We start from the raw sequence: 23,874 nt of genomic DNA, 5'->3' as shown, positions 1-23,874 counted from the left end.
GACATAGATTACGTAAGTATGCAAGATTTCAGTTCATTCGGACAACAGAAACCCTCTCACATTTTGCTAGGAAAAAATGAAAGAGACAGACAGACAATAAAGCAAGAAAAATAAAAAGCTTTTAAAAATAGAGTACATTACTCTTTACCATCACTAAAACGTATATACAAATAAAAAAACATAAAAAAGCTTTTATTTAAAACATACACTAAAAAAAAATGCTTTTCTATCAGAGGAACCTGTAAGCAAAAATATTCTCATTTTATAGAAAAACATTAACTTTTCTTTTTATACTGCATTTTTAAATAAAAACGATTTTAAACATATTCTTATATTTTTTTATCATTTATTTCTTCTAATCGGCTTTTTCTTAGATTTGCAATTCCACTGCGTTGTAAGCGGGTAATTAACTATTACAGAAATGCATTGTGACGTAGATTACGTAAGTATGCAAGATTTCAGTTCATTTGGACAACAGAAACCCTCTCACATTTGGCTAGGAAAAAGTGAAAGAGACAGACAGACAATAAAGCAAGAAAAATAAAGAGCTTTTAAAAATAGAGTACATTACTCTTTACCATCACTAAAACGTATATACAAATAAAAAAACATAAAAAAGCTTTTATTTAAAAGATACACTAAAAAAAATGCTTTTCTATCAGAGGAACCTGTAAGCAAAAATACTCTCATTTTATAGAAAAACATTAACTTTTCTTTTTTTTACTGCATTTTTAAATAAAAACGATTTTAAACATATTCTTATATTTTTTTATCATTTATTTCTTCTAATCGGCTTTTTCTTAGAGTTGCAATTTCACTGCGTTGTAAGCGGGTAATTAACTATTATAGAAATGCATTGTGACATAGATTACGTAAGTATGCAAGATTTCAGTTCATTCGGACAACAGAAACCCTCTCACATTTGGCTAGGAAAAAATGAAAGAGACAGACAGACAATAAAGCAAGAAAAATAAAAAGCTTTTAAAAATAGAGTACATTACACTTTACCATCACTAAAACGTATATACAAATAAAAAAACATAAAAAAGCTTTTATTTAAAAAATACACTAAAAAAAAATGCTTTTCTATCAGAGGAACCTGTAAGCAAAAATATTCTCATTTATAGAAAAACATTAACTTTTCTTTTTTTACTGCATTTTTAAATAAAAACGATTTTAAACATATTCTTATATTTTTTTATCACTTATTTCTTCTAATCGGCTTTTTCTTAGAGTTACAATTTCACTGCGTTGTAAGCGGGTAATTAAGTATTATAGAAATGCATTGTGACGTAGATTACGTAAGTATGCAAGATTTCAGTTCATTTGCACAACAGAAACCCTCTCACATTTGGCTAGGAAAAAATGAAAGAGACAGACAGACAATAAAGCAAGAAAAATAAAAAGCTTTTAAAAATAGAGTACATTACACTTTACCATCACTAAAACGTATATACAAATAAAAAAACATAAAAAAGCTTTTATTTAAAAGATGCACTAAAAAAAGTAATGCTTTTCTATCAAAGAAAGCTGTAAGCAAAAATATTCTCGTTTCATAGAAAAACATTAATTTTTCTTTATTAGTGCATTTTTAAATAAAAGCGATTTTAAACATATTCTTACATTTTTTTATCACGTAGATTACGTAAGCATGCAAGATTTCAGTTCATTCGGACAACAGAAATTCTCTCACATTTGGCTAGAAAAAAATGAAAGAGACAGACAGACAATAAAGCAAGGTAAATAAAAGCTTTTCAAAATAGAGTAGATTACTCTTTACTATCACTAGAATATACAGATAAATATAATTATATAACAAAAGTAATGTAATTATGTCTAACTTACAAGATATTACGTACTTGAAGAATACATAATTCTACATCAATTAGAAATGTTCGCACTTCACTCTTAAATTTTTGAAACACGGATACGAAAAAAGAAGCAATAGCATGCAAAAAATAACTACATACTGATCATTCATCATTAATCAATGTATTTTTTATGAGAAAAAACGTATCGAGTGCTTTGAAATATTCGTAGGGTGTATATTTTTGTGGAAGAGTTTCCCTTATCGCCTTAGTTAATTGAATTCGGTCGTTTTTGTTTTTCGCAGCAATCTGCGATCATCTTCATACATCTGCGTACTTAACGAAAATTTAATCTGGAAAGGAAACCCATTCAATTTTCCGGCCGAACAAAAACACGCCCATAAAAAGAAGACATTAGGTATGCGCGGGACCGCAATCAGGATAATTTCGATATTTCTCCCCTTCGCTGAGTTAATTTTAATGTTGTATAAGACTTTCGGGTATCGGCAAATCGCGTTCGCTTCGCGGAATATCCAGATTGCCCACATCCATAAATCAGCTTTTTATGACCCATTTATTCCCGTTATTAATCGTTTGTCAGAACTAAACGGCAATTTGCAAAAAAAATATCCAACGATTCCGTAATAGATCATTGGTTCAGAAGAGCGCTCGTTTTTATCTAATGCGACATTAATTTCGCTCGGACGAAGTTTCCCGAATCGAATTTAGCGTAATGTCGGCATCGATTTTTCTTCTGGATATGATGGGTAAGAAGGGCGAAGAGATTAAGAGATTTAGTAATGATTGATGAAATAACAAAGTTTGGCTTTTGATTTGGATTTTTACCTACAGAGACGGATTGCTTTAATAAAGAACCGAGTAGAATTAATGACGGACCAAACGACGAACTCGTTTTTCTTTATCTCGACTTCGGTTTGTCTCAGTTTCCTGTTTGGATAGAACTGTCACACCACCGCAAACCACGAAAAATTCGCCAATTCCTTTAATTTTTGACCCTCAAACGAAATAATAAAAATCCCTACCTCGAGGATATCCATAATCGTAACCTCAAAATTCATCCCCTCAGCGAACCGTATGATTTCCAATCTGTTTAAAAACTTTTATAATTGAATAATTTTTCAATAAAAACAAGCGAAGCAGGCAACTTGTACCGGCGGCTTGATTGAAAAAAGAAAATCCAATACGAAACGAGTCAGTCTCGCGGAAAATTGTCAGGAGGATCTTATTATCGATGCATACTTTTGTTTTATGTTCCACTTAATAAGCGGATTTCCCGACTTTCCCCGATCGCCGCATTTTCCGCTTGATAATTACAGAAAAACCAGATCGCCAGTGGCGTCCGTCAATTTTTACCACTGAAGGAGGCAAATTAGCCAAACTAATGTAAGGTAATCAGATGTTATATGCACGGAGCCGAAATAAAAATGAGGGAAATTACCCGGACACATTCCGGCGATGACAAAGTGGTCGGGTCCTCACAAAACGCGATATCGCACACAAGCGACACTTCTCTAATGACGAAATTTGTCATCTTTTGTACTCGAAGCGTATTGGCGACGTTATGTATGTGAGAGGCACGTGGATATTGTCCACGGACACGACAAGGATTTTACAATATTCGGCCATTGTCCGAAAACACAAGACTTGGGGGAATTAACAGCTTGGGGGCCATTTTGTGCCCCAAATTGTCCACAATCAATCTTAATTCGCATGCAAACACAACCCAAAAACAATAATCAAGCGCTCGCAGAAAAATACCAAAAAATATTTTTGGTCAAAAATGGTGGAGGCGCCGGGACCGAAAATTCTTATATTTTTTTTAAATGTAAATAAAACCAATACAAAATAAAACAAAATGTTCTTAAAGACGAAATTCGCATGCAAACACACCTCAAAAACAATAATCAACCACTCGCGGTAAAAATTTCCAAAGCATATTTTAGGTAAAAATGGTGGAGGCGTCGAGACAAGAATAAATTTATTTAAAAAAACATAAAATTAAAACCAATACAAAATAAAATAAAGCAGAATGTTCTTAAAAAGAAAATTCGCATGCAAACACACCCCAAAAACAATAATCAGCCGCTCAAGGTAAAAATTTCCAAAAATATTTTCGAGCAAAAATGGTGGAGACGCTAAGATAAAAATATAACTAATTTTTAAAAAACGTAAAATTAAAACCAATACAAAACAGAACGTTCTTAAAGAAGAAATTCGCATGCAAACACACCCCAAAAACAATAATTAACCGCTAGCAGTAACAATTTACTAAAATATTTTAAGACATAAATGGTGGAAGCGCCAGGACAGCTTTAAATCTTTTTTTAAAAAACGTAAAATTAAAACCAATACAAAATAAAATCAAACAAAACGTTCTTAAAGAGGAAATTCGCATGCAAACACAGCCCAAAAACATTAATCAACCGCTCACGGTAAAAATTTCCAAAAATTTCCCTCCGCCAAAAATGGTGAAGGCGCCGGAATAAAAACAAAACTTATATTAAAAAAACGTAGAATTAAAACTATACAATATAAAATAAAACGTTCTTGACATGAAAATTCGCATGCAAACACACCCCAAAAACAATAATCAACCGCTCGCAGTAACAATTTCCAAAAAATTTTCTCCTGCAAAAATGGTGGAAGCGCCGGGACAGATATAAATCTTATTTTAAGACAACGTAAAATTAAAACCAATACAAAATAAAAACAGAACGTTCTTAAAGAGAAAATTCGCATGCAAACACACCCCAAAAATATTAATCAACCACTCGCGGTACAAATTTCCAAAAATTTTCCTCCGCCAAAAATGGTGGAAGCGCCGGTACAGAAACAAAATTTATATTAAAAACACGTAGAATTAAAACCATACAATCTAAAATAAAACGTTCTTAAAAAGGAAATTCGCGTGCAAACACACCCCAAAAACAATAATCAACCGCTCGCAGTCACAATTTCCAGAAAATTTCTCCGGTAAAAATGGTGGAGGCGCCGGGACAGATATAAATCTTATTTTAAGAAGAGGTAAAATTAAAACCAATACAAAATAAAGTAAAACAGTACGTTCCTAAAGAGAAAATTCGCATGCAAACACACCCCAAAACAATAACTGAACAAGTGTTCAATAATTGTTCTAGTCAGATCGCCTATGTGTGGCAATTGTCACAAAAAACGTATGTCTCGGTTAACATTACAAAACTATGACAGATGACAGCTGTCAGTGTCAGGCCAAAAATTCAGACGTTTAACTGAGCTTGCAGAGTAAATTCTTGAACGTCTGCATTCAATTATCATAATTTTCAATGTGATTTTTATCAAAACTCCTAAGTGCAAAAATAAGACAACGTTTAAACAGTTGACAGCAAACCATATGAACTTATCCCGCAACCTACATTCATGCTAGAAAGAGAAAACCACAGCAAACCACGACCAGAACAATTATTGAACACTTGTTATTTCTGGCAAAAATGGTGGATGCGCCGGGACAAAAATAAAATTAAAACCAATACTAAATAAAACTAAACAGAACGTTCATAAAAAAGAAAATTTAAATTTAAACCTGTATTAATTATTTGACTCGATGCAATTAATAACGCAAGAAAATAAAAAAGTTAATAAAAACAATAAAATACAAAAACGCCACAATGACAGGCCGATTATCGCGCTATTGCCCGTTAGGGGTCCGGAATCGATAATCTATTAAGATTTTTCCTCATCAATGATAATTACCGTTTCCGTTTCGTTCGAGCGCGTATCAATTATATTTCCGCTCGTCTTGCATACTAATAGCGACGTTCCAAAATAAAAACTTGATAGAAGAGCGGGGAGGAGAGAGACAAAACGGCAAAGAAAAATTAGTAAATACAAATACAAAGTACTGCTAAAATATAATTCCGCCCCGATACATCTACTGGGACACATTACCATTAGCTATGTAAAACAGCGAAGAGTCGGATAAACTGCGGCGTCCTCCCTTTTCCTTCCTTTTCCCCCAAATAGCGCGTTTTAGCCGAGAACAGAGAGGTGGAGTATGACTCTCGGCGAATTTTATCGAGGGAAGAACTGCCGAACTGCCGTACTTACCCCCAGGGATCTCGAAATAATTACGGAGCTCAACTTAAAACTCGAGAAAAATTGTGCACCATTTTTATAATCATTCACCTTTCGAGAATAGAATTTACTTTGAAATTCTCTTAGCCGCCAGTACAGTCATGAGGAAAATTATTTTTTGTTGCGACGGTTTATTATCGTGTAAACACAGGTACCGGTCGTGTATGCAATTTTTATAATTAGGTGAGGTGTGAGGATGATAGGTGGCATGCCAGATGTTATCAACGACGCCATGTGGATCGACACGAGACCGATGGCTACACAATTATGTAATTGATGAGGTACGCCCATGTTGACAAAAAAGGATAAATGAAGCCGCGATTGACGGCTAGGCGAAAGAAACGGATTTACGCAAGTGTTCCAATTCCATCCCCTCACGTGTTTTTTATTAACTTAAAGGAAGATTTTTACTTAATCTACTTAAAAGACATTGGAAAACAATAAGAAATAAACGACAAAATAAGGAAAAGTTGCTTATTCCACTTTGTAGTAGTAAGGGCCTCTAACCCGGCGCCTCCACCATTTTTCAAACACAAGTTAAAAAGTCTGAAAACGTGGTCCTTTTCTTTTCAGGTGTATTTAAAGCATGTGATTTACACATACGTAAGACTATAAATCACTTCTCATTATTTTATTCTCCAAAATCTCCTAGTTAAAAAAAAACAAAAAAATTTTTTTTTAATAATATGAAAATCTATAGTTATACGATTTAATCACTATTGAAAAATAGTACCTAGACAATTTAAAAACATAGATGTATTCTCTTCATCATTGTATGTTTTTGTGTTATATACAATGTGTTAAAAAATGATTGTCAATCAAGTCCATCAAATGAAATTTGATCGGAAAGTGCCGCTTAATTTAAATTGTAAATGCCGTCATAGTGGCAGATTCGTCAAAATAATGCAAAAAGGCTTCGAATCCATAAACGAAAAAATACACAAGAAAAATCGCGCAAATATAAAACTCAAACCAAAACAAACAATACGAATGAAACAATTTTGCAGAAAAATGGATAAACATAAAAAGCTAATTCAAACATCTGACAAAAAACTACGAAAAAATTACATAAAGTAGAAGCATTTACTCTGTAGTAATCACTGAGCATTAACTTTTACATAAATAAAAATTTCAGGAAAATTATTTTTTTATTTCCCGTATAAAGTAAAAATAGTTAATATCTAGTCAACATTATTACCTTGAGTGAGAGTAAAAATAGTCTAGAAAAGCAAATGCAGAAGAATGACGCTGTTTGAGTATTTTAATTATTAATTATTACATCCCTCTTATACCTTTTTACAATTTTTTTAATTTTTTAAATATTTAACACTTCCTTGAAAACCAAGATAACCGAGACTTCTAAAAAATATTTTCATTTTTGATACATTTTCTAATCTTAATTTGATTTTCTAAGAACTTGTTAGTTATCCTCATCCATTCAACAATGTCTACATTAAAGCAAGAAAAATTCTCCTTCATCTTAGTATATTTGCTTATGCTTAATTATATTATAATTGATAAAAATATCAATTTTAAACAGTTTTTTGACGAAGTCACGAAATCAAAGCTGAGGCATTTCAAGTAAAAAAAATAACAAAAAAATGCGATAGTCTAAATTTGCTTCTATTGGTTCTACTAAAAGGTATGAATGTAAATACGTGTTATTGACTTCTAAAAAATTAATTAGTGTAAAATCTAGACATCCTGTAAACTATTTTTTGAAAAAAAAATAAATAAACTGGTCGAAGTTTGAAATTTTAGTTCCAATTTTTTATACGAAAAAAATTTCAAACTTCGAATCTAATGTCAGAATTAAAAAAAAAACAGAGAATTTTCTATACAGCGTGTTCACGACGTTGAGACTTCCTTCTTAACAGGTAATAGCACGCATTGTCCTTAAGAATTTTAGCCTAAAACACCTTAATAAACGAAGATACAATTACTTTATTTTTATAACTTTTTAAAGTCTGACAAGAAATCAAAAAGCCATTAGCGTTAATAAAAAATAATTCACAATTTAATATCGGAAACGTGTTTTAAAATAGTGTTTATGATTATTTTAAAACACGTTTCCAATAGCAATCCTAGATTCCTAGATTTAAAACACGTTTCCATAGCAATCCTAGATAAAAAAAGGCTTAAAATGTTACACACAAATAAACAATAAAATTAAAATTAAGAAACAAAAGGCTTCGACTTCGCGAACACATGTATAAAATACCATTTAAAAAATTTGGTCTTTGTTTCCAAAAACTGTGTCTCAAAATTTCGTCAATTTTTTAGAAGTCAATAACTTCAGAAATAAGTCTCACACAAAAAAATCCTTATGACTATCCGAATATAACCAAATTTCAAGTTGTTAAATTTTTTGCTTGTACTTCAAATAAAAACAAATATATTTTTTTAATCATACAACTCATTAGCTTTTTGTAACAACTGCTAATTAAAAGTTACTACGGTGCCAATAAACTTAATACTTAAAGATACCAGATTTTCAGTATGAACTTGGCAACCTTGAGTACGGTAGAGATGGGGGTAGTAAGAAAATAAAAACAATCGTTTAAATTTATAATCGTCGAAATAATTGATAAAGTAAATCATTTAATCTGTACAATGGCCGTTGCGTGCGTCCCAAAATCCCGCGAATTCCATCAAAACCGAAACAATACACAATCACGATCTTGTTAACAAATGACAATCGCACAACAGCCGTCCCGACAATGATTTTCGTAAGATTTTAATTAAAACCGTTTTCGACAAAGCCCTGCACAGGTGATTTCGGCAAACCCAAGTAAGAAAATTAATACCGCCGTCCCGCCACTTATAAACAAAGATTTCGTTGTAGCGCGTGGAAATTACAGGCGTTTTCGGGTCCGACCCTCGAATGATTAAGATTCGGCGAGGTCTTGGGGCCGAAAGGCCGCCCTTTCGTCGGGGGTGTAAATGACCGGTGGTCGTCCGTGAGCAACAGGTGCCCCTCAACACCCCGGCCAGCGTTTGATTGAAGAACACCATTTCAAATATAAATAAGCCAATAAAATAGTGATAAGAAGAAAAACACAACGGAGGAAATGGGGCGGAGGAAAAGTCGGACGGCAGAAAAATGGACGGAGGCTGGCCATCTCCATCATAGCATCCCCCAGGACAACGTCATTACGACTCTGTACCAGAGAAATGACCGGAGAGACTTCGAACGAGCGGGGGAGACGTGACGTGCATAAGTCACGACACCAGACAGTCTTTTCAAATCGAATAATGCGAGATATCGCGATGATTGGAATTAATTCTGCTGGATAATCAACAAATGAGATTAGCCGGAAGGGCTGACAGGGACAAGGACGTGGCGGTTAGGACGTGACACGGCGCATACTAAACTTTTTCTACAACCGTCAATAAAAATGAGAATAAATCTTGTTGTTTGCAAACACGGCGTCGTATCCCGATACCGCTTTTTCTTGCTTAAAACCGTTCTCGGCGAGTTTGCTGTTGTGTCCCATAACTCTGTAAGGCGATATCGACGAAACCGCCGGCAAGAACCTACTCTGTTATTGCCACACACAAATTGGTAATTTTTTACCGGTCTCGTGGCGCACGTACGGCGAAAAGAAAATTGCATTATAAAAATGGCTTACTTTCAGCTCTGATCAAGACAAATTTCGATACATTGTTTATTGTGGAAGGCGAAGCTTTCCGTCACGGGAATGAATGATACACGGGAGGAAACGCGGAAGGGACAGATATATCTCTATATGCTTTCGAGGGGATTCACACGCCGAAGGAATATTTATAAACGACGACGGGATTAAGATGGATAAACAGAAGAAAAAATTAGATCGCCGCTCCCGAGAGACGCAAAAGAGAGTTTTTCAAACAAGCCGAGCCGGAATTGCATTTATCAATAAGTGACCCGAATGCTACTTAAAAAAAAGCTGGAAGGGAGATATTCCAGGACTCAAACCAAGGCATTATCCTTATAATCAGCTCTTAGATAAATTTGAATTAGAACGCCTTAGTCTTTGTAGAATTGTTCATGGTCAGTGTTTTTGTGTAAGCTTGTTAATAATGTTATTAACTGTTCTTTCTTGCTCTCGTGTTTGTGTTTTAATGTCCAACGTGTCAAATGCAAAATTTCTGTATGCTTCAAAAATCCTTTATCGAAATCAAGACAACATATGTATTCTTTCGTAATGTTAATGTGCTCAAATTATAATTTGTTACACAAATTCATTATGCCAATAAGTAATTTTTGTAATGAGTGATGTACTTTGTAAATCTTTATATTCATTGTGATCCTGTAATTGGAATTACTGTAATTCTGTTGGATCAATAAACCTATTACTATTATTATTATTATTATTATTACAGACAATATTTTAGGACAAAGTGTGTGTTGCTGTTCCAGTCAAAAGAGAGGGCTTTTTGACCCATAGAACGTTTTATTCAAAATAAGTAAGAAATAATTTAGATGTCAATTGATAAGCAATTTTTAGTACAATCTAGAGTCAAATTAACTTAGACTTAAGAAAAACTGTCAGAAAATTCCGAAAATATAACTACTAGTTTTTGAGATATCGGTCAAAGTGTGGTTTCTGAAGATACTTAGTATTTGTTAATGTAATAAATGCGTATTTTTTTATTTTCTTTCTTTTCTTTTTGGCAAATGAAAAATCAAACCACTCTAAACGTGAGTTTTTCTTATAGAAAATTGTCTGAACTGTATGGTTTCTGAAGATACTTAGTATTTGTTAATGTAATAAATGCGTATTTTTTATTTTCTTTCTTTTCTTTTTGGCAAATGAAAAATCAAACCACTCTAAACGTGAGTTTTTCTTATAGAAAATTGTCTGAAAATTACGAAACTGTCGGTATGGCTGGTCCACTGCCAATAGTTTGTGATATATAGGTCAAAGTTTAGAGCAAGAGATGAGTGCTCATAAAATTGGTTTTATTGAAGTTAGACAGTTCAGACAATTAAGACTTTCCAGTTTTTATTGGAAATCTGTTTTTATTTTTTGTCTACGAGCGGTAGTTCTCAAGATATCATGAGTTAAAGTTTCAGGAACTAAAAAAACAAACACTTCTAAACATATATTTTTTATGACAAAGTGAAGCATGAAATCAACTCAAATGTAAATTTTTCTTATCGACGAGTGTCTGAGAATTTCAAAACTGTCGTAATGTTTAGTCTACGGCTAACAGTTTTTGAGATATAGGTGAAACTTTGGTTCCTCAAGATGCTTTCAGTATTAGTTGGAGTAAAAAATCTGGTATTTGATATTTTTTCTAATTAAACGTAGAAAGTTCAGGCAATAAATACTTCAACTTTCATAAAAAAATTATTTAAGAATGAGCGATAGTTTTTAAGATATCAGTTAAAGTCTGAAGAGCTGGTTAAAATTCACATTGTAAAAAAACACATCGGAACATATAATTTTTTCTAACAAAAAGGAGACTCAAATCTTTTTTATGTTTAAGTTTTTTTTATAAAAAAATGTCTGAAAATTCCAAAACTGTCGTTGTTTTTATCTACAGCCAACAGTTTTTTATTTAGATATCAGGCAAATTTAGTTCCTCGAGATTAGAAGATATATACACGTAATTTTAGTTTTTTAGTCAAAATTAGACAGTTCTGACAATTAATACTCCAGTCTTCATATGAAAAATTATTCAAAAATTTGGATCTGTTTTCGTTCGAGTTTTAGTTTCTAAACTATCAGTCGAAGTTTGATGAAATAGTGAAAATTAAAAATACTTCTAAACATAGATTTTTTCGGTTAAAGTAAAGAACCAAGACGTCCCAAATCTAAGACTTTCTTTTCTAATAGAGAATTCTGTAAGAATTCCAATAATGTTGTTATTTTTGACCCACAGCTTACATTTTTTGAGATATTAATCAATCAATCAAAGAAGTAAGAGTTCAGTACGTTAACTCTTTTTACTTAAGTTAGACAGTTCAGTCAATTATTAATACTTCAGCTTTCATATGCAAAATTATTCAAAGATTCTGAATCTGTTTTAATTTTTTTTGTCTATGATCGATAGTTCTATTAAAGTTTGAGAGATTCTTTAAAAATCAATTTCTCAAAAACAAAAAACTTTCGAACTCCTAAATTTTTTCTAGCAATGTGAAAAATCAAACGAATTCAAAAGTAAATTTTCCTTATAAAGAGATGCCCAAATTTTGAAACTGTTTGTATTTCTAATCTACAGCTAACAAACTGTGTACAAATGAATAGGGATGGTTAAAAAAAAGCTGAACATATTCAAGAATTTATTTTTTTATACATTATATTTTTTTATTGGTTGCAAAATGCATTCAACTATAATGCTTAAATGCAATTTATTCTTTAAATAACAAATAGAAGCTTAATTTTAACTAACGGTTAAATTAATCAGAATATCCCTATGCATTTGTGCGAAGTTTAGTTTTAGATGTTACTCGAGAGTATTAGTTAAAGTAAAAGATCAGGTAGGTATACTTTTAATTTTTTATTGATGTTATAAAATTCAGGCAATTGATACTAAAAATTTTCATATGGAAAATAATTCAGAATCTGTTTTAATGTCTACAAATAATATTTTTTTTAAATTAATGAAAAATTTGTTTGTCAAAAATATATATTTTTGGTAAAGTTTGGTAAATCTTGTTGTTTGCCGTTCATGATACTTTGATAAATAGTAAGTAATTTTGTCAAAAATCATATTGTTATTGTTTGTTCCATTTCCTAATTTAATTTTAATTTTCTTAACCAGAGTTAAGCTGCTAACTTGACCTGACTGGATCGATTCCAAAGTCTAATTCTTGGTATTTCAGTGTTTGAAAAAATTTTTAACCTTGAATGTGTATTTCAGTGCTTTAGTAAAAATTGGGTTAAATTGCCTGATATCTCGCGAAAAAATAGGGACACTGCGCATGAGTATATGAGTAACCCTGAAAAAGTTGGTAATCCGACATATTTCCTACGGTAAAGATTATAAACTAGGTTAAATCATAGTCAAACCAGGAAAAATATTGGTAACCAAAATATTTTTGGTTTAACTGTCAACTGAAATACCGGACGTAAGAATAAACTCTGATTTAGACTTAACCAAACTAAAATAAATATTCAAATACATAATTGTTGGTTTGATGCATTTTGGTGCTTTAACCCGGGTTAATTTGCCGGTCAACTTGACCAACGGGTTAACCGTTTTTTTAAATATGCCTTAAACTCCCCCCCCTAATCCATTTTTGGCGTTATTAAAAGAATATCGTGGGGTTATTCTAATGTCTCGGGTATAAAAACCCGGAAATAATAATAATTATTCTTCTCACACGCTTTTGCCATCCGATTCAATATCGCCGTGGAGATCCTCCTCTCTCGGAAATTATCCGACTGCGGCCTCATATAATAAAAAACGATAAATTTTTGAGCCGTTTCCGAACGGGACATAATAGAGCTTAAATCGAGTCACCGTAACGAAGTAAAACAATAGAGCCCTTAATACAATTCTTTCATACAAAAAAATCAGAACGGCGTTACACCGTTTTAAGTAATACAATTGAAAGAACTTAACAATGGCTGATTTGCATTTATCCCTTGGTTAAAACAATCGAATTGTCCCGGCCTACTCCGTGTTATGCTCCAATGCCGGACATGGAATTAATTAAAAAAATCCAAAATAATGTCTCGAAGGGTCGTGGAGAACAAGCGACCGATTTGGCGAATGTCTGCGCGCTGTTGAAAGCCGTTTTCGCGTTGGCGTCTCGGAATTGACATTATTTAGCAATAAATTACCCCGAATTGCACCCTTGACGAGTGTATATGCGAAAAATATCAGCAAGTCGCCTGCCCCTCGACAGTTTTGCATCTGAAAGGTGACAAATACAACATTTGAGTGCTATATTGTTCGGAATTGGGGTTATTTCTTTCTTTCTTTCGTCGTTGTATTTTTGATTTAGTGTTTTCGGTGGAATTTAAATGTGAATGGCTTGACGGCAGGTGGGAGGCGGCGGCGGCGGCGGCGTGTGCCTCTCTTTTTCAACTCGTGATAAACTCCCAGTTCTTGTCACATTTCGGTAATAAGTGTAGTATCTGGATTCAGAAACTCGGGAGTCGACTTCCCGACAGGTTCCGCTCGAGGAGATCTCCGCTTTTATACTTGGGGCATCCGCCGCCACCGGGAGATGGTCCTAATATACCGGCGGGACCGTATTATGATTATAATTTACGTCCTACAGAGTTGTAGACAAGCAAACGGCACTCGGTTGTATTTTATTGCGGACCTCCATTGTTATTGTATTTATTGCGAGAGAGCTAAGATTGTTGGAAGGTGGCGCTACTAACGAGACAAGACACCAGGAAATAATTATTAGTTATATGAGTTTTGAGATACTTATCCGAGAGACTTTATTTTATGAGACCAACTTCAGAAAAGGGACGGGCTTAACTACCAACAAGACGATGATATTATTGTCGTGGAAAATTTTAATGGCGGACAAATGGACGGGAAAAGCTTTATACGGACGGAACACATTTTTAAACCCAGTCTCCAAAATATACACAAAGTAATAATAATTTTACTTCGATTTTTTATAACTATTTACCTGTGATTTTTTATAGAAGCCAAAATTTAGAAAGAAAAAACTATTTTTTACGTTCTAACACCGTGACAATAATTGTTAAATAATCAGGTAATATCAAATTACTAAAAATTTTATTGAGGATTTGTTGAAGGCAGGTATTGTAGGATAGGATCATTGTTATATTTTCTTCAGGATACAAGGACAAAAAATAACAAGTCGAATTAAAATTTTTATAGTATATTATGAAACAACTAAATGCCTGAAAAGCCACAATAAAAAGTGCCACCAAAAAATATGAATAACAGGATTTTAGCAACCTTTGGCGACAACTTTAAAAATGATTATTTTTTTAAAGAAATGGAAACAAATTTTTCCAGATTTTGTTCATTTAAAAATTAAAAGGACAATTAAAGTCAATTAATTTATTACTTTTCACCTATAAAAAATACATTTACGCAAGAAACATATTTTGAATCCGTGATTTTTTACCTGCTGCAAAATTTTACAAAAAAAAATAAATTTATTACTTGGTTTTTAAAAATAAAAATATATTTCCCGAGAAACCATTAACGTAAAATAATAGATACATGTAATTCCAAAAAAAATCCACGAAATATCCAGTAATCCCAAAAAATACATCAAAATCTCAAATCAATTCGTGTAATTCCAGTTTAGCTTTTGTAATTCCAAAATAATCGAATAACTGCGTATCATTATAGTCATTTAAATAATCTTGGATAAATCCAACAAAAAAATCCATAAATTACTAAAATAATTTTAGTAATTTTAAATACTTTCCTCGATACCCAAAAGAGGGTAATGATACCACCACATTTTATTACATATGTCATATTTAAATGTCCCACCAACAGCAACAAAAAAAATCACAGTAACATAATACCCGTTGTTAAAAAAAATATTAAAAACTCCAATCTGTTTTTTTTTTCAAAAATTAATTACTAATTATAACTAAAGATTATTGTACCACAGAACCCTTCATTTCAGAAAAAAAAAAACTCGGAAAAAGTGATTAAGCTTAAATCACATCGAGTTGGGACATTAAAGAGCCGGTTTACAGAACATTTTAATTACAATCAAAATTTTAATTCTACATTAACTTAACATTTGTTAATGCATTTTAAATAGCAACTTAATTAATTACTTTAATACTAAGTTAAATCTTAATTTCGCTTTCTGTAAACAGGCCCTACGTTTCTCATATTTTAATTCTATTATCAAATATTGCGCCATATTTAAAAATTAAGTCACTTAAAGGCAAAAGTGATAAATGTATCACTTTTTTCCTATTTCAAAAATAAAAAAAATCCTCGAAAAACTGTTAACTTAAAATAATATGTACAATTATTTACATCCCAAAAAATTCCCCAAAAATCCAGTAATTCCAAAAAAATCCACCAAAATTCCAAATTCGCGAAATTCCAACTTAAATTTTGTAGTTCCAAAAAAATTGAATAACTGCGTTATCAATATGGTGTACAATTAAATAAACGCAGGAAAATCCAAAAAAAATTACAGTAATAAAAAAAAATTCCATAAATTACAAAAACAATTTTAAAAATTTTAAATACTTCCAAACAATTCCAACCAAAAGTGCAAACAATTAATTTTTATTAATTATTTATTTATTAAGAAACAGCTCAAAGAGCTAAATATCATTTAAATGTCCCACCAATAGCAACACCTGATCTATTATGCAAAAAAAATATTCAAATAAATTAAAACAATTCAGCAAAAAAATGTAAAAATTAGAGGTTTCAGACTTTTATCTCCTCTAATTGTGGCTCTAAAAGTGCAAGTTTAAAAAGTGGCATTGTCCAAAACCGCAGCCCGTTAGTTTTCGACTGTAGAAACAAAATTTTATGTTTTATTTTATTAAAAAAAAATCTTCCCTTATACTCGAGAAACAATTTTTAAACAAAATACCTTACAGACCCTTTTTGTGGCCCATTTTTTTAGCCACAAAACTAGATTTTTTGTTTATAATAAAAAGCACAGTAACATAAAAAAAGGAGAATGCAATTTTTCTACACCTTAAAAACTCAAATCCTCATTTATTATTTTTACTGTACATTTAATTTCTACCCCTTCTAATACACCACGTACCCTGATTTCTGATCAAAGTGAGCTGTGACGAAATTAGAAACAAGATATTAAAGTCAAGGCCACTTTGATGTAATTATAATTACAGATTATTACCCCTCTTAACCAAAAAATTTACCTTGATTTGAGAAAAACACCACGAAAAACGCTTTTTTGACCGAAAAAAAACCGGTAAAAAGCAGTGACATTTTGAGGTTATGTTTACTGTTTTCTAGTTTTTTTTCGTCGATTTCGCCGATTTATCACGCAAAAAGGGTAAATGCGGGTAAAGCATGCAGGTAAGCGATGTTTACTTACTTGGTGCGTAACATTATCCCCATCGTTGCTTCTTGCAGCTTTAATATTTAAGGTTAGGACACAATTGTTGGCAAAATCCCAGGTGAAAAGCACGCCGTATTTGACCGCAAGCAAGTTGATTGACTTTTTTAACTTTTCCGGCACTGCTTCACGCACATTTTTTAAAATTTTGATTTTACTTAGCCCTAAATAATCGGTAGAATCCATGATTACCGGCAACGGGCTTGTTTGGAGCGAACCACGTGCCACAGTGGTGCCAACCGCCCGCCGTAAATAGCGCCTAGTTTGAACGTTTTTGTGCCGGAGTTGGAAGCGAGTTCGAAGATAATAGCATAATAATAAGCACGATAATAAGTTTAATAATGAATGAAGCCTTATCTTGGACGGTAAATATGTCTGGGTTTTGGTGTACGGGCTCTGTTGTTCTAAGAGTTGTCGGGAATTATGCAAAGTTCTGATAAAATTATTGTGTCGCGAAGTGTGGGGGCTTTTTCTTGTATTATTGAAGAGGTAATTTGCGCGGGGAGACGGCACCTTATTGGTATTTTCGCATATTTATGAATCGAGTAAGGTTCCATCCGCTCGCGTATACAAATTGAATACTTCCCCATGTATTATAAACGAACATTTGAGGCGATATCTATTCTTCGATAACTCCTATTTAAATATTAAACATCCAAATTGGGGCGCCCTTTCTCAAAGAGATGGATTTTTCAATATAGGCGGCGGGGGCCGGGCGGCTCATCCACAATTTTATTACGAGGGTTACAAAAAAAAGTATCACTAGTACAGCTCGGAAAATATGCAAAATGCATATACAGGATGTATCAGAAATACGGGTGTTCATTTCTCCACATAAAACTCATAACAACTTTTCTATACAGGGTGATTCTTTAAGGCTTACATTAGAATAGCTGGGGCTTTAAAATTTTGTATACGACCCAAATCGACCAGTCTAAGTTCAACTAAATTATTTTCAAAATAACTGAGCTTTCGAAACTACAAAAAAATGGCGTCAAGTTTGAAATTTTAAGTAGTAACTACAGATTTTATTGCATATTTGAATTCACCTTTTCAAGTTGAGTAAAATTTACCCTAGTTGTTGGTACTTATCTGTTAAGTTTTTGACATATGTCAATTTTTTTGTTTTTTTTTTTTGAAATGGTTTATCTAAGATATCATAGTCCTTGAACCCTTTGCGATAAGTGACTATTTTTTTTTGCATTCGATAACCGAAGGTTTGAAAAGTTTTCTATATTTTTCAAAATTGTTGACTTTTAAAGTTCATGGCTAGTATGATTTTTTGAAAATGGTTATCAAAAAACTGCTCTAACTCAGTTTTTTCAAATGGAACGACCCTATTTTCTTAAGGCAATCGAAAATATATCGATATTTATGGTCACTTTTATAAATAGGTCCTATAACTATCTCTTACAGTTTTTGAAAAAAATCACAAAAACTGATTTTATTTGGTAATTTTCATAGTAAATCAAGTAGACCTTGCAAAATAGTCAACAATTGTCAAACTTCAATTTTTTATTTAGTTTTTAGCTGGTTCATTATCGAATAAGCAGCAAAACAATAATATTTAATTATAGTTTATTATAACTTAGTGAATTATGTAAAGTAACTCAGTCTGCCATCGAATTTTGAACTTCTTGAATGAAAATGGTAAACAAATAGGACATTTTTTAGACAAATAGCACAATTTTATCGTGTTTTTCGAAAGTTTACTTGATAAAAAATGAAAATAATGAGCTAAAATTTTGTTTTTTGCGATTATTTCAAAGACTGTAAGAGATAGATATAGAAGATGTTAACAACAGTCTGCATAAAAATTAACGTTATTTGGATTGCCATTGAAAAAACAAGGTCATTCCATTTGAAAAAACTGTTTTATAATAATGTTTCAATCATCATTTTAAAAAAATCATAGCAGCCTTGCAATTTGACAGTTGACAGTTGTAGGCCCTATAAAAATCAGCCTGTATACGCATATTTTGATCAAATTCCATAAATGGATAATATGCTTTTATGAAATGTGCATATTTTCATTGTTTTTGGCACAAAATCGCAGAAATTACTGTAACTGTACAAATAATCTACAGAGTGACCTAGGGATGCGTGCATGCTCCTTATCTTTTTTTCTAAGAAACCTATCAATTTTATTTTTTATAAACAATAGTTTTTACAATAAGACACATTCTAAATATATTTCAATCCGTATACAGAGTGTTCCAAAAAAAAACATCATCAATATTTTTTATTTCGCAAAAATCTTACAAATTTTACAAATTAATCGACAAAAAGCTCATAAAAATCCATGCAATGGTGCAATAAAAAAAATGCATTTGAAAAAATCGAGTTATTGCCGTTTGTAATTTGCAATTTTTAAAAAATCATAGTAGGCGATGGAATATCTATTCTGAGTTCGCTTTTATTGCAAAAGATGTACCAAAGCTTAAGAAATCAAACGGAAAAAAGTTACTTGAATGGTTCTGAATTAATGAATTTTTCTGTGAGTGTACGCATGACGCTATTTTCACACATAAATTGACATAAGTCAAAAACTATGACAGGTAGGTCTGAGAAATTAAGTGCGTTATAGCGATAATTTTGTCACGATTTCAAAAATGTAACAAACAATTAAAGTTTTCATTAAAAAAAAATAAATATACGGATATGTTAATGTGGAACACTCTGTATACAAATTTGATCAAAATATACTACAATATATAATTATAATTATAATGCAACAGAAATATGTGTTAAAAGAAAATAGTTTGTAATATTTAATTTATTGGAATTTTGTTCTAATTATTTTTATGGTTTTCGTAATTAAAAATTGTGTTTATCGTGGGAAAGAATTACTATTTTGTTATTTTATAACCGCATAAGCATAATAAAAGGCATAAAAGCATGTTTTTGGTGCACAATTCCATGCATATGTTAGAGTTTTTTAATCGAATCGTTAGATTCGATTCCTCCTTAAAGCTCACCTCCCATCTAATTAAGTTAATTTTTCCACAAACACATTACACCCTGATGGTGGATAAATAAAAGGGGTAGGCAGGCTGTCATTATTATTATCCTGCACTATTAGATCGATCAAACATCATTAGCAAGTAAAATGTATAATACCGTGAGCTTTATGATATTAATATACGAATAACAAGGTTTAATGTGTCGCCACACCCCGTTGATTTTTTCCCGATGAACCGTTCCATTCGTCTTCCAGCTAAAAAACTCTGCTAAGGACGTATCGAATTTAATAAAAAATGGGTAAATAGTTCACATGAGTGAGCCAATTACGATCCCCGAATCTCCCTCGACACCATTAAGACCACGATTTGGAACTTCAAATATTTGCGCACGATTTGTACACTCTTCGGTTTTCATCTTTCGGTGTACAAACACAATTCACCTTGCAATTCCCAATCCGATTTGTCGAAGCGCTCGGTTTGTTTTACCACAATTGGCCGACTGATTGAGGCAAGTCCTTTCAGGGTGATGGTGGATTTTTTTGTGGAATGAAAATGTGGCCGCAGGACAAGTATTTATAGAAGACATAGGTGGGCGCTATACAAATGCAATCTGTTGGTTCGTTTATTTTGCAATACAGCTTCTATTCACTCTGTAATGGTGTATTAATAATTGAGGGTTTCATTCGGAGACTTTCGCGTTCCATTTAGAAACGTATCGCTGAGCGATTGATAAAAAGTTTCTTTATTTTCGACGAAACGCCCCGAGGACGTTGCCTCGACGTTCGTCTTATGAATTAATTGGGAATTTGCCTACAGACATGCACATGAAAATAACACATCGTACAGCATTTTTTCATTTATATGTTATTGAGTCATTAGATTGTCTCATTGATTCTCATCAAAATTGCGACCATAAATTGATTAAATTTTTAACATTTTAATTACAGCCATAAATTTTTGTTTTCTGTTAAAACAAATTACTCGTGAGTTAAAGAAAAAAAAAAAGACAAACTTAGTTTTTCTGAATAACTTGTAGAAAAACAACATTATTCGAAATCAATTTTAAACACATACAGGCTGTTCCTTTTAAACCCCACAACAAAAATATTGGTCGTTCTAGAAATGATAGTCACCTGAAAATTTGTGTACAACCATAACCTTTTAGGTCCTGGTCAATGAAATTATTTTCAAAACGGCGACACTTCCGGTTATACCGGAAGTCGCTATCAACTTGCTTATTTTAAATGGAAAGTTATATTTTTTAATGCGTTTTTGGATTAATAGAGTTATTTTAAGGTAGTTTTCATAAGCTTCCACTATAGCTAAATTCAGCCGTTTACGAAATATTTAGGGTTTTTAAATTATTTTTGGATTTTCACCTTCCAGTTCAAAAATCGATAACTCTGCCATTTTTAACAATTTGGAAATACTTTTCAGCTCATTTGAAAGAGGAAGCTTAGATCTTTCCTTTGGTGTTTTCAAATTTCCAAAAAAGAATAATAAACCCCAAATCTTTAAAGTTAAGTTTTCAGAACTTTAAGCACCGATAACTCAATTTTTTCAAATGAAATGCCCTAAGTTTTATTCCATTAGATCGTAGAGAATTTAATTCTGCATCGATCTGTATTAGCATTCCCTATACTTATGTTTAATCGTTTTCAAGTTATAATAACTTTTTGTTGGGATTGAGAAATTCATTAGCCATAGCCTTTTGTCATAGCTTGCCATGGAAACGAGAGAAAAAATGTGAAAAATTAAAGTTTTTTAAACCAACGTTCAATGAATTTATTTTGTTTTCACTGAACGGGCAACACAATTTTGAACAGAGTTTGTCGTTTGTTTAATCAGAAATGTTTTTATGGCAAACTATGCAAAAATAGCTGTGGCTAGTAAAAAATTTTCTACAAAGTCAAAAAAAACAACATAACTTGAAAATTATCACTGATAGGTATAGGGAATTAATACAGATCGATGCAGAAAAAAATTCTCCTCCATCTAGTAAAATAAAAATTGGGACATTTCATTTATAAAATTAACTTATGGGTACTTGAAGGTGTCCAAACTTAACCTTAATTTTTTTGGGCTTATTAACTTCTTCTCCAATTTTGAACACACTGGAGAACAGATATGCGCTTTTTTTTAATTCTCGAAATATGATTTCTAAATCTCAAAAACTAAGAGAGCTACCGATTTTTTAAGTGACAGGTGCAAATTCAAAAATTTTCAAAAAATTTTAAATATCTCGGAAACGGTTAAACTTAGGTATAGGGCAAGCTGATAAAATCGGCCTTTAAATAACTCAACTAATCTAAAAACGCAGTGAAAAACATAGCTTTTCATTTAAAATAAGAAAGTTGATTGCGACTTCCGGTGTAACCGGATGTGCCGCCATCTTAAAAATATTTTTATTAAGCAGAATTCAGCGAATTATGGTTTAGTACCAACTTTCAAATTAATATCTTTATTAGAACTTTCAATACTTCGTATGTATGGTATAGACGGAACACGCTGTATATTATGTTCGCTTACGTTGTTTCTGTCACTACACTTATGTCTGACTTGTGTAAGTGCCACTGTTGTATGTTAGCATGAATAAAGATTATTATTGTTAATATTAAAATTATCCCGGCGCCTCCACCATTTTTACCGTTTCTTGGGTTCGCCTTGTTTTGCGTTTTGGGTCGATAAAGTCTCCCCGTTTCGATTGTTGTGCAATTTGCCGTTGCAACAATGGTAAAAAGTAGCGCGGCAATGCAATTTGTCTGTCCGTTGAGTAATATTAGTAAATGAAAATCCGAAGGAAATGAAAAGCCAAAGCTTGATATATTATTGCTGGGTCGCGTTGCATGCCCGTTGACAAGGTGCATTCACGCGATTGTCACACATTTATTAATACATAAACACAAATCCGAAACATTCGTTTAAGTCAAAGAATTGAGCTGTTCTCTTAAATATCTGACATATCACGCCGATGCGAAATATTCGTGAAATTTTTTGTTTGTCTCGTTTCGCAATGCATAAAGCAACGCGCCACACATTCGCAAATAAAAGAACAGCCCTCCAGGTGAGCTGAAAGAAGCCGCAACCCTTTGTAAATTTAAATTCTTGAAATAGAAGCTCGAAAACCCTTTAGCGTGTGCCCCGTCAAAGAACATGGGGGTCTATCGACGACTCCTGATGATTCGGCCGTGCGGGCAACTTTGTCAGACAAAGACACGCGCTTGTGTATTACATAAACGATACCTATTCATTGACAATACGGGTTATGTGCCCTTTGTCTTTCCTAATTAAAGACGGCGACCGATCGCTTTCACTGGAAGTATTCCACGAGCTTTTCGATGAGGGTGAGCTGCTGCTACTACAAACTGACAACGGCTGCTTATCGATACGAGATTAAAGATCACAAAGGATGCGGAGCTCGCTGAAGCGGATCATGTACTGGACTGCGGTTGGAGTCCATTCGGAGGGATCAATTAAAGAAGGGACACTTCTTTGATCCTCTAATTCGCTTATTTTGCATACTTAATTGATAAGGGCCGGGAACAGACAGCATTCCGACAAAACAACGATAGCAGAATTACAGTTTTTGCAATTTTTGCGACAAATTGGTGAAAAATTTTCAACAACTAAAACTATTAAATTCCGTTTTAACCGATTGTACAGTTAAGATTTTGTGGTACTTTTAAGTTTACGGTTAGCAATAGCGAATAAGTGCTATTTCCTGTTATTTTTTTATGAATTTAACATAAAATCTGTTCCCATAGCTACAGTTCAAACTAGCTTAAAAAAAATCTGTTCATTTATTCTTAACACAGCCATTCCAAGAAAAATGCAACCTGGCGCCGAATTTTTTTTTATAATGTTAAGTCTTTTTTAAAATAAACGATTCAGTTTATATTTGATGTATTTTACGACAAAAGAATTTTTGAGAAATGATATTTACTTAAATTAAAGTAATTTATTGAAT

General features: G+C 32.4%; 1 protein-coding gene across 1 annotated transcript in view; it reads right to left on the bottom strand.

Annotated features, from left to right (window-relative positions):
• The window catches only part of mbo (members only), a 67,332-nt gene extending 50,139 nt beyond the window's left edge, over positions 1 to 17,193 (bottom strand). The window contains exon 1 of the mRNA XM_001809235.4: positions 16,924 to 17,193. Coding sequence (XP_001809287.2) covers positions 16,924 to 17,130 — 207 coding nt within the window. The 5' untranslated portion in view covers positions 17,131 to 17,193. The remainder of the gene's footprint in view (positions 1 to 16,923) is intronic.
• Positions 17,194 to 23,874: the final 6,681 nt, after the last annotated feature.

The sequence above is a fragment of the Tribolium castaneum genome, chromosome 8 (genome assembly GCF_031307605.1).
Source record: "Tribolium castaneum strain GA2 chromosome 8, icTriCast1.1, whole genome shotgun sequence".
Classification (NCBI taxonomy): domain Eukaryota; kingdom Metazoa; phylum Arthropoda; class Insecta; order Coleoptera; family Tenebrionidae; genus Tribolium; species Tribolium castaneum.
This window is presented reverse-complemented; position numbering and strand designations above follow the sequence as displayed.